Genomic DNA, 12,234 nt, shown 5'->3' with positions numbered 1-12,234 from the left:
ATTAACTTGGATGACACTCAATACCTTCATATTTCCTGTGCTGTGTTCAATGTTAATATGCTTGACGTCAAAAGGCCAGGTGAATTGGATTTGACTTAACAAGTGTTGATTTGCAGGTGGATCTTTTAAAGGCGGCAGTATTTCCCAAGAAAAGAAAGAAAGAAATTTTCATTGCCATGTGCATATCATCATATTTTAAAGCTTTTTTTGATAATTAAGTTGCAATTTTTCATCCAAGATATCTTTAATATTTAGTACCAGGGATGAAATGTTTTTTGATCAGTTTAATGGGATTTTACATAATTTGAATTGGCATTTACAAGAATGGGATTGTGCATCTTGGCATGCTCTGAGAGCTGGATATTCATGGAAAAGGCCCATGTCTTTCAGTCTTTGTCAGTTGATCTTTGAATGTGACTACTTCAGCAAGGGATCAGAAGTCATTTGTGGAGTTGTTGGATGTGTTCATAATTGGTTCACCTCGACCTGCATTTCAAGAACACATAGGTCATCTTAAGATAAAATTATGCTGTCAGCTGGCGAAACTGATACTTCTTTCACTTGATGAACATGTAGTGTACATGTTCTTGACCTTTTCAGTGTGTTTGTGTCTTTGTGGGTATGTGTGAGTGTGTGTGCATATGTCCTTTATTAAAGGGATAACAACTTATCATATGAGATCTATATTTCACAATAAATACAATGTAAACAACTCATAGAAATATAATATATTCTATTTTACCACAAAAACTACAGTTACAGCAATAAATCTGAAATATGTGCTTGCCATCTGACCATGTGACCTCCATAGTTGGCTATACTCTGTAATAATCTCTTAAGAGATTATTAAAAAAAAAAACTTTTAAGAAAAAAAACCAGGGACTAACTTTGAATGTAGATATGGATTCGTTAACCATTGGTAAGTATGGGAAAATTGTTGTTTATCCCAGGAAAATTCATTTTTTGGCCAAAATGAACAGTTGTTATCCCTTAAAACAATTTACAGTGTTGGATTGAGAGTCACAGGGTGAATGGAGCTATTGATAACATTTTAGTGATACTTTTGTTGTATATTGGTTCACATTTTAATTTTTTATTTGTAAAGGTATGTGGAAACAATTTTAATTTTAGAGTAGAATAAGTAAATCATCAGATGTGGCATATGATACCATGCTGCTGTATTTTAATTTGTATGATTTGGTGATGCATATTACACCTATTACTTCCATGTGTTATTGAATATGATATATAGTTTTCCTTAAAACATTAAGCTAAAATGGATTAATACATTTATGGGCAATGCCAGAGACACAATCTGGAAATTAGAAATTGTATTTAAAAATCTTGGAATTTGGTGAGAGGTATATTGGTTGGAACTTTAATTTTTGGTCTATGAGTATGTAACATGGGATTGTAATTGTTCTATTGTCTATCTGTGGTGTAATTCAGTTGTTCAACAGCTGTCACTGTCTGATTGCACAAGAGCTGCGGGTTGCAGATTAGTATGTTGCATGTTTTCAATAAGTTTTACAGATGTGCCAGTTTAAGTACCAATCTCAAGTTTTCCTTGATGTTATAAAGTTATTATATTATTTAGAAGTATTTGAAGTTCATTTAACTTTTAGAACATTATTAAAAATGAAATGTCATAATTTGTTCCACAGAAGATTAATTAGTTTCAGTGGTTTCTCATAGGTGTCAGCAGTGCTCTGAAACATCAACAACTTGTGTGTGGTGTCTTCTTCATGACTGGTTGTAGCATCACTTTGGCTTGAATAAGTGTGGTGCTAGAACAGGTGTCAAGTGTGGAATGTTCCCCTTCACAACCTGTGTTCTCTGGCCTTCCAACTACAAATCTTGGTCAGTACTGAAGGTATGAAATGTGTGGCATATAATAGTTTTGCTGTGGCCATTCCTTTTGACTAACATCCCTAATATGATTCCTAGTATTCACTGATTTTGTATTTGCTTAAAAATGAGGGGAAAAACAAGGTAGGGTTTATAAAGTTTGCCTCAAATACTGATGATTAATAATGCAGGGGCGGATCCAGAGATATTTTCTTACAGTCTTCCAAATTATCTTTGTGGATCCATCCTCCATTTTTGACCGTCTTCCGACAGAAAAAGATAGATACCCGTCAATATAAACTTGAAAATCTGACCGTCTTCTGGAAGACCCAGAAGACGGCCTAAATCCGCCCCTGATAATGTACTTGTACTTGTTATAAATCAGAAATCTTTGCAATTTGTAGTGCCTTGAATTTAGGAATTGCTAGCATATTTCATATTCATTAATATTAGTAATAAGTTGACTTTGTAATCTCAGTCATATTTTTATATGAAGAGAAAAAGATACTGGAAAAACTTAAACTAGACTCAACACCAGAGAAGAGAAAGCCACATGAGCATGGCAGGTGCTATGTAATAATTAGCATTATGACTGTGAATGTAATACCTTTTGGGGATGATTTTAAATACAAAAGAAAACCCTTCTGTCAATTTTTCCCACTTAAATATTGAAAAAGAAAACCTTTGCAGTTATTTGGATTAATAGTTAGGTGTTATCTTTATATATGATGCAAACTTGGTGAAAATGGGATTCTGATATTAACACACTGAACTTGTTCTTGTGCAGTTTTATTATTGTTCTGATATTAATCAAGTTTTGCTAACTATTGCTTTATGCAACCTAAAAGAATTGATTTGTTCTGGCTACACCTTTTTATTTACACCCTCTTCTAATAGGATATTGTTCAAGGGTTAAAATGTGAGAGAACTGGCACAGTAGTGCAGCACATTCAAACATTGAAGAGGTAAGAATTGCATATTTAGTAAAGTACACCCAGTCAAAGATTCATGCCACTTGATTTTCCTACCAAAATCAGATAAAGTGGCTTGGTAGCTGTAAGGATCGGGCTTTTTATGTTTACAGTTTATTGATCAACCGATTTTACTCGCTAAACATTAGCTGTGTACATTTTGCTCTGCTTTTGTTCACTGTTGACTTAAGAGAAGTTAATGGTGCCCCCAACTTAGAAGAGATTTAGGCACCAAGGTAAGGTATGGTCATGAAATTTTTTCAATAGATTTTAATCAAATTAGTTTATGTGAAAGTATAAAGGTATACACAAAGTGCACTTACCTGATTTCTTATTTTCCATGAGTGTGAAGAAGCATGCCTTGCTTGTACATGAAATACAAATGACTTATTGGGTGTTCAACATTCTGATGGCACAGTAAACTGTTCAGCAAGAGTATTAAAATCACAAGGCTGGTCAAGTGTTGTTCTCCATAGGGGAAGAGGGGAAGTGAATGTGTGTATGTGTGTGTGTGTGTGCACCTAACAAGGGTTTCACCATTTAATTCCATGCATGAAAATTGAAAAATTTGAAAATTACCATTTTGCATAATTTAAGGTAACTTCTGTTACTTGCATGCATTTCAGTATCATTCTCGCCATAAAAGTCAAATGATATTTGTTTTAGTTGAATTTTAATTGGATATTATATTTTGTTTAAGCATCAGTTAAGTTAATAAAGGTTGTATAGGTTCTTAAGATAAACACATGAATTTGAATATTTCACCAATCTCGATCTAGCTCCCTTGAAAGACCTAGCATGTAATGTATACAAGTCTGTGAAAAGGGGCAAGCTATGTGTTCAAGTGGCCAGTCATTTCCATGGTTAAACCCCTGTTAGGAATATATACACATTTATTTACGCATTATTTTATTTTTCGGGAGATGTGGTATTCCTAGTTTTTAGGTGAGGAACTTCAAAATGGAGTAGCTGTCTTGTTTGCTGGTGTCATTGTAAAGCTTTATTATAGGCCTAGTAAAAAGTAAAATAGTGAATAATTTTTTATCATAGTTAGCCTGACTTACCTTGTATCCCAAGTGCTCCTATTTACTGGAAGTAGATGCATTGTATGTTTCTTGGACTATGAACAGATTAACAGACATGCTGAAAACTTTTCAGAATGGCTGGACATTTGGACCAGCAGTAATGAAAAATTTGCCGGACCGAATGGATTTTTGTCAGACCGAAAATCACCCTATTTGTTTGAGACAGATACTACCAGTACGATTAGGGTAGCTTACTTTGTTTGTGAATGTGATAGTTTTGAAATGGAAGGGAAAAAACGCTTTGGGTTTTATATAATTTTATTAGTGAAGTATGTCGGAAGATGACTGTAAATTCAAAATTGCGGTTCTTAAAACTCTTGTAGGTCCTTTGGACTGACCAAGTCCAATTTTCTACAAGTCCAGACAAATTTTCCCGGTCATGACCGATCGGACCGACAGTTTCAGCATGTCTGGATTAATTGGATTTACCATGATTCAGTTAAAATAATTGTCTAATTTTGTGGGCATTTTGGTTTGTGGACAGGGTCAAGAAACTAGGTCAGTTCGACATGCAAGGTTCGACAGTTATTAAACCTTTGAAAACATAGTTATGGGCTCAGGTTACATAAAGAAGTATGCTGTTAATCTAATTTTTGAATTTTTTCTGTCATGTGGACTATTTGACTGTTTTGTTTAACTACAGGAAACAAGATTGTCATATCATCAAGTTTTCTGTTTATTGTTTCATAACTTGCCATTTGATAAAGTTCATCATGCTATGTTGTGACGGAGAGATTGACAGTATACTTAAGTTTAAAGATGTCAAATCATGTAAGGTTTATTTGTAATAGCCCCTTCACCATGAATGATCTTTAGGAAGGGATCATTTTGTCTTATTTTTGTTTTGGAAAAATTGCTATGTGCTTATTACATCAATGCAAAAATGATGAGAAATAGACTGCGTTCCCATAACCTTATCGTACTAGCAGGATCAATCTGTCTCAGCTGGGATTGACACTAAGGCCCAGTCAATGTAATCAGCTAAATTGTCTGGCACGCCCCCTCACACAGCAACCTAAACAGCATCATGGACCGCAAAGTTTTCCTGACTTTACCCAAGTGCTTTAAGTTACAAGGGAGCATGCCAGACATTTAAACCACTTAAACTGAATGCAATTTAGCGAGGATCCCCAAGAAGATCCAGCTAGTATGATAGGGTTATGGGAACGGGACCATATTAAGATATTTCACTTTTTTTTTAAGTTGAAGCACCTTTAGTAACATTTGTGTCATGTTTGGTGTGAGGTACTTATTGCAAATGTGAACCTTAATGCCCTCAGGGTAACTTCAGTTACATTGTTTTTTTCCTGTAACTTTAAAAATAAGTAAAAGACTTCGGGGGTTGAATGTTTGTATTGAGACGATAGGGTACAGGGATCATTGTTGACACTTCCACTATCATTTCAATAATTGGGTCATTATTTGCTTGGGATGACATTAACTGAAGTGACATTTTCTGTGACAGTGATCATGTAGTTATTTTACTTCACATACATACACACTGTTTTCTTTCAGAGACGTGGTGGTATATCCTTTGAAAGAACAGATCAGAATGCCTTGTACGTACGCATGTTAGGTAAGTGTTTTAAATACTTGTTTTTCTAAGACTAGTTTGGTTTTAAAATTATATTTTAATATGTAATGTAATTGCATTTTTATGTACAGACACAGATGTGTCTGTACATATTGCCATCACCTGCGTCTGTCGTCGCCGTCGCCGTCGCCGATGCCGATGCCGGCGCCGTGCACTTTCCTTGTAAACACGATAAGTGGAGGGCAGTTTTACTTTTTGGCTTAATATTTACAGAGCTGATGAATATTCATAAAACGCAGGTCAAGTTCGAAAACCAGCATGATCGGGCCATTATTGTAGAAGTTATGCTGTTTTTTCACTTTTCAGCATATATGCAACCCTGTAAACACATTTTAAGGAAAACCGTTAGGCCTGTTGTCATGAAAATCACAGGAGTAATCAATCTTACTAAAGCGCAGGTCAAGTTCGAAAATCGTCATGATCGAGCCACTATTTTAGTAGTTATGCTGTTTTTTCATTTTTCAACATATATGCAACACTGTAAACACAATATAAGAAAAACAGATAGGCTAATTGTCATTTAACTCACAGGAGTGGTCAATCTTACTAAAACGCAGGTTGAGTTCGAAAATCAGCATAATCGGGCCATTATTGTAGAAGTTATGCTGTTTTTTCAAATTTTTTAATCAAAATACTTCCAAAGATTGAGGACACCGCATTTTGCCAACATGTTTTGAACAATCAGTTTACCAGTGACACAAAGTTGATAAGCCACATTTTCCTGTTTTCCATGTTCAAGGCAGTATGTTGATAAAAATTTTGATTAGAACCATTGAACATGCTCGTATTTTATGAACATTTGTTATTTTTGTTATGTGTCTAATTTTACAGTTTTCTTATGAGCCATTTTACATTAAAGTAGATATTCAGCAAGTGTGGATTTCCACAGTGAAGCATATAAACCACTTCTACTAGTTTCTTATACAGCTAAAATAAAGTTGACATGTCAAGCCAAATTAATCTCTCATTTAGACAAAATATAGCTTTGAAACTACACCTCCTTCAAATTGATGGCAAATTGAACTATTTATCTGACCCTCTAGTGCATAAAAGTCTACTAAAAGATGAAGCACTGTGCGCACATTGCATAATCATCACTCTCACTCCCACGTATGGATGTATCTGCATGTGCACTTGCATGCCTAATCAAGAGGGACTGCTGAGGTATATTTACAGCACAGAAAAAAATTTGAAACTTTATGGTGGCATTTGGTCAGGTTTTGTGGCAAAAATTTGACTTAAAATGTATCTTTGAGAAATCAATGTCTCGAAGAAAACTTTGTCTCCTGTTAAACACGGGAGACCTAAATCAGACCCATGTGTACTGAATATCTCTCAGAATACTGTTTCTTGGTCAGTCAATTACCGATATTTAAATAACAAAATATAATTAGCCTCTCTCTGATCTCAGTGCTTAAAATTTTTCTCATGACTGTGTCCAGTTGGATAGTAGTTTGTGTATTCTCATGGGCAGCGCATTTGTAAGTATTCACTGTATATGTCAGGTTTTACTGAAATTAATTTTGATTAACATTTTGTCCAGTGGGTCCATGACATCAGATGGGCTTTCTGCTATGCATTGTAAAAGGTATTTTGTACAGTACTATTGCTGTTCCAAGCACAAGCCCCAGTCAATCTTAAATTTAATAAATAGCAAGTGTCTACTAGAAATCTCAACTATTGGTAGTGATATTATCTCTTGCAATACTGCTGGTCTTTTTAAAAGCTGGCTAGAGTCATCTGTAGTTCTGAGAAACAATATATTTTTGAAATTGGATCTAAATAAGCAGTGTTTTTTAAATGTATTTATGTGACTTTCAGCATGAAAAGAAAAATTTTTATGATGTCAGAATGAGAATTAAAACCCAGTACCATACCAATAATTTTTGTTTTTTTTTTAAATGTAAAATTGTCATCATCTGAACATCAATTGTATACAAGACAACTAAACTGTCCAATGTACAGACATAAAAGCAAAAAAAAAAAAAAAAAAAAAATGCACACAAGAGGTTGTTTTGTCAATTTGATGCAATATTATGTAATGCTTAACAGTAAATATCAACACCAAATTTTAAATGTGCACAACAGGTAACACAGATGTTAAGAATATGTAACTATACATAAGGCTTCATGCCGATGAGAATTCAAATTCACACATTGAAAATGCCAGAATGAGAAAAATAAAGAATTCACAATACAAAATTTATAAATTTAAGAAAAATATTATTATTCTAATTTGAGCTGTATGTCAATCCTAAGAATCATTATTGTAAGTTAAAAAATAATAAGTAACAAAGAGCATTTAGTCAATTTTGATGTAATAGTACATAATGATTGTAATAGTACATAATGCATAATCACCAAATTTTAGTTATATACTGTACATAAAATGGACATTCAGAAAATGCACATATAGCCAACCAAAACAGAGATGGTTTTAATCATGGATCAGCTTTCGAGAATAAATGTCAATCTACCTAGAACTTAGGCAGTGCTTCCCCGCTGAGGCAATAAGTTGGTAGTTATTATGGATACTTTTTCAGTGTGAGATTGTGAATGGAAGAAATGATTTATTGTTGAATCCATATTTTGGTTTCCACTCTGTAATATATGAAATACTGTGTATATAATAACACTGAAGGAAATGTGTAGAAAAAAAGATAATTATGCCACCATGGGGAATGTGGTTTGGCCATGACATGTTGATAGCATTTTGATGACCATTGTTAAGCTGTTTTGATCAGCGCTGAGTGATTTGTGGTTGTTTTGATGGGTCTTAAGGAGAGCTGGTGAATGAAATCTGCAAAACAGAATCAGAAAGACAACAAGTTGAAAATGAAGAGAGAACTAGAAGTTATTGTGTCTGCTTGGCATGTTACATTAACCTATCTATGACACTTCTATGAGCACAAGGTCAGAAAATCGGCTCTGCTGTATAAATGTATTGATGGTGATATTTTACATATGGAAGCAGGGTGAAGGGGTAGTAGATTATAGAGTATTAATTGCTATTGATTGATCAATAGCTACTAGGCAATTACAAAAGAGTTCAGCAGGTGCTGTGGCACTTGACGAGGAAGGAAAGGTGTGAAAAAGGTAGGAACTAGAGTATGTAGATTTTTGTATAATTTTAGTGAAAATTACCCTCATTGCAGACCTAATGGGTCTCATGCATTTTGCTGAAGAATCATATATTTACAATTCGCTGTGTTGTAGTTCTCCTAAAAATTGGTGACACATACATGCTAGTACCATTTTTTATTTACTGGTGCAATAACAATTTGTATGCATTTTACTTACAAGTTCAACCTTTGTAACTCTGTTGCTAAATGTAAATAAATCGATATACGTGAGGATCATGGGTTTAACTTTTTAGTCATACTATCAAATGTTTGATCTTTTGATCACTTATAATCATATTCCAAATTGATCTCCATATATTACATCATCTGCCCAATAATATCAGTTAAAGCAATAATTGGGAATACATAACTTATATTATATCTTTTTAAATAGTATATTTCATTTTTACATTGGCATTGGAAAAGTCTGGAATTTATTTTTGAAATGTTTAGTAGGTGTTTTGGGTTTAAATGGAATATTGTTCCTAAATTCAGATCTTAAAAAAAAAAAAAATTTTCCTTTACAAACTCAGTTCATGCATAGCCCAATGTTATTAGTTTCTGATGGGTGCCTGTGCCCAGGCTAACAAAGAAATGTTCACAGGTGAACTATTATTTTGTCATCTTAGGTTGAAAGTGCCCCATCCAAAGTGCTAGTGCAGCTTAACTTCTTTCTTCAATGACTTCTTTCCCAGCTAACGCACTGTAGTGGGTTAATCGGTTTTATTCTCTGTAAAACCATTATCACAGATGGTGTATGCAACATGATATCCAGGATCAATAGTTTTGTTGCTACTGTGTTAAAGTTTATCATAAGGAATTAAGAAGAACTGTTTCTTGGTATGAGTTTAGAGGACTTTATATATGTGTGGTTTAGTTTCTTTCAATTTGGATAAAGGAATGCATACAACCAGTTCTGTTATCCATGAAAAAAATCCGAATTATTTATATGACTGATTTGATACATTTTCATAGATATTATAATTGGATTCTCTACTGACATTGAATAGCAGATTAATAAAAACATTGGTCATAGTTTTTAATAAAGCAACAGAAAAATGATTCGCAGATAAAAAATAAAAAACACTAGTCCATATGAGTTTCGTTTGCCTTTAGCCTCTTAGTGTGATATACTGTCTAGTTGTACCAATTTCTCTGGATGTACAGATTTTTGCCGTACATTATTTCCTGATGTCAACTAGCAGTGTGTCACCCATGGCAACAAGACAGTTCAGTTGATTTGAAGAGGAAATATTTATTAAGATATATCTGTAACATAATTATATTGCCCATAAGAAAATGTAGTAAGCATCCCTTGTTAAGTCAGGTACCGTCAGATTTCCTTATGCAGAAGATGCCTTGCCATTGCCTGTAACCAGACTTCCACATTATATCTAAAAGTGAATTTGCACAATATTTATATCACTTTTTCTTACCTGTTGATTTTTTTCCATATTAAAGGATACTATTGTATGAAGCAGAGAAGTAACATGGCAAATCATAATTATGCAAATATTACACAAAATGAATGCATCACTAATGTGACTCAAAAGTTCATTTTTTGTGGAATGACCCAGCACATTAACTTAATGAATATTTCTATTTTACAAACCTGCTATTTGAAAATATTTCTTCATCTTGTGACTATCATAATGCTATGAAATTAGATGTTGCAGTAGTTGATAGACTATTTAATCTTGGTTGGCCTGTACTGAATTTTCATTACAAAGACATGTCATGCTGTTTTAGTTGCACCTTGATTTCTTTCATCTCCAGTTGACTTTGATTCTCTAGGTTTAATTACACATTATATATGTCTTTTCACATTATTCATGTTGGCTAGTACCTGTTAAATGTCATCAAATCTGATCGATGAAGTCAGGTACTGTTCTGTGTATATTCTGTGATTTTGATTGGCTGTCATGCGAACTTTTACAGTGAGCAGCGGCATGGAGCTCTACTCCCATCTTGAGAAATTGTAATGTCTGCTACTGTTGCCATCTTGACTCTAAATTGTAATGTATTCATCAATAATAGTGGAGGAACAGGTCATTACCGCACTCTTGACAAATGTTTGATTCAATTGCAACAAGGTGTCTTATCCATTTAGTAGGCTAGATGCTGAGAACCTTGTGTATTTTTCTCATTTCCTTGGCAACCTATATTAGGTTTTATACTGAATTATGAAAGTACAATATATAAGAGCTCATTACATGATGATCAGAAAAAATACAGAGGGTCCTAACATTGTTAGTTGGTGCCTGTCTGTTTGGACATGGATGCAAATGTTCAACCATCAGTTTTGGATTTTTATCCCAAAGTGAAATATTTTAGTCTATTATGCTATGACTGAATGTCATTGGGAGTGGTGACTGTCAGGGAAAACATTCCTGAGAGTCTCTTTTTTTTATATAAAGACACTTTGTATGTTAATAAGGCAGGTTCCTTTAAAAAAATCAACATGATCGGAACATTTTAAGGAAAGTTATTGATTTTTTGCACATATTTTGGCAACAGTCGCCCACAAGTGCCAGACCTTATTTTTGTTTTACTTCAAATTTCCTGAATGGCTCTGTTTTGTAAAAAGGCAGATTCCTTTTGAAAATTAGCAGGATATGTATATTTTGTGTTAAATTTTTTTTTTTTTGCTATTTGGTGCCTGTTTATATGCCAGTTTTGCTGTCTAGTTTATTCAATTTATCATTGAAGTGACATAAAAAAGGTGCATGCATATTAAAAGGTGTTGTGATAGAATAAAATTACCACAACAAAGGTATCAAGTGTAGTCACATATTGGAGGGTTAAACAGAGAAACACTGGTGTCTCTCAAAATCAGAATTACACCAATTTGTATTGAATATAGCCTCTATGTATTTTGACACATACTCCAAGTCTCTGACCCATGCTGAGCATTTATCTTTGGAGTAATTCTTGTTGGATTCAGTTCCACTTCTACTTGCCCGGCTGCTCTAGCTTGTGCCTATTTATAGGAGGTGGATTCCTCTTTCCTTTTCAAATGGTCCCAGAAATGCTCACATGAGAGTTAGATCTCGCAAGTGTGCTGGCCATTGAAGGAAAGCCTGAGCATGACGGGGTTTGCTGTGGTGACAGACTATGCTATATGGCAAGGAGCATTGCCCTGCTGGAATACAGGAACATCTGGGTATAGCAGGTTGCTGGATACAGAATATGAATATATATATATATATATATATATATATATATATATATATATATATATATATATATATATATATATAAACGTTTTCGCCTCTTTCAGGCTCTTCAGACAATAAAAATGACTGTGTATTTATTGTTACTTCAGACAATAAAAATGACTGTGTATTTATTGTTACTATGCAACTTTATTGTCTATTGTCTTATCTTAGAGACAGTGACAATTATATTATTTTTTCTTTGTTGCATAAACAATGATAGACATTTCAATAATTGATTGTCAATTGTTGTTCATTAATTGTCATGATTATTTTTCATTTAACTTGGGCTTGAATATATCTATAAATACTAAATTATTGGCGAAGACTATAATTTCATGTATAGTGCAATATATTTTGGGAGTCTCGCTCACTAGAGCAGTAGCACACATTTGGTAG

General features: G+C 33.8%; 1 protein-coding gene across 12 annotated transcripts in view; it reads left to right on the top strand.

The window, feature by feature from the left end:
- Window positions 1-12,234, top strand: part of LOC106169704 (high affinity 3',5'-cyclic-AMP phosphodiesterase 7A) — a 41,595-nt gene that overhangs the window by 7,878 nt on the left and 21,483 nt on the right. For 6 of the 12 annotated variants that reach the window (XM_013549292.2, XM_087018090.1, XM_013549326.2 and 3 more), the window contains one exon: window positions 5,420-5,480. The exons of 1 other annotated variant lie outside the window; for it this stretch is intronic. In XM_013549292.2, the coding sequence (XP_013404746.2) occupies window positions 5,420-5,480 (61 nt within the window). Of the gene's footprint in view, window positions 1-1,695; window positions 1,874-5,419; window positions 5,481-7,522; window positions 8,595-12,234 lie in introns of those variants that run through there. 5 more of the 12 variants (XM_013549300.2, XM_087018097.1, XM_087018151.1 and 2 more) reach the window with 4 other exon arrangements.

The sequence above is a fragment of the Lingula anatina genome, chromosome 1 (genome assembly GCF_051362555.1).
Source record: "Lingula anatina isolate TDL-2025a chromosome 1, LinAna3.0, whole genome shotgun sequence".
NCBI classification, from domain to species: domain Eukaryota; kingdom Metazoa; phylum Brachiopoda; class Lingulata; order Lingulida; family Lingulidae; genus Lingula; species Lingula anatina.
Note: the sequence above shows the minus strand (reverse complement) of the source record. Positions and strands in the feature narration are given on the sequence as shown.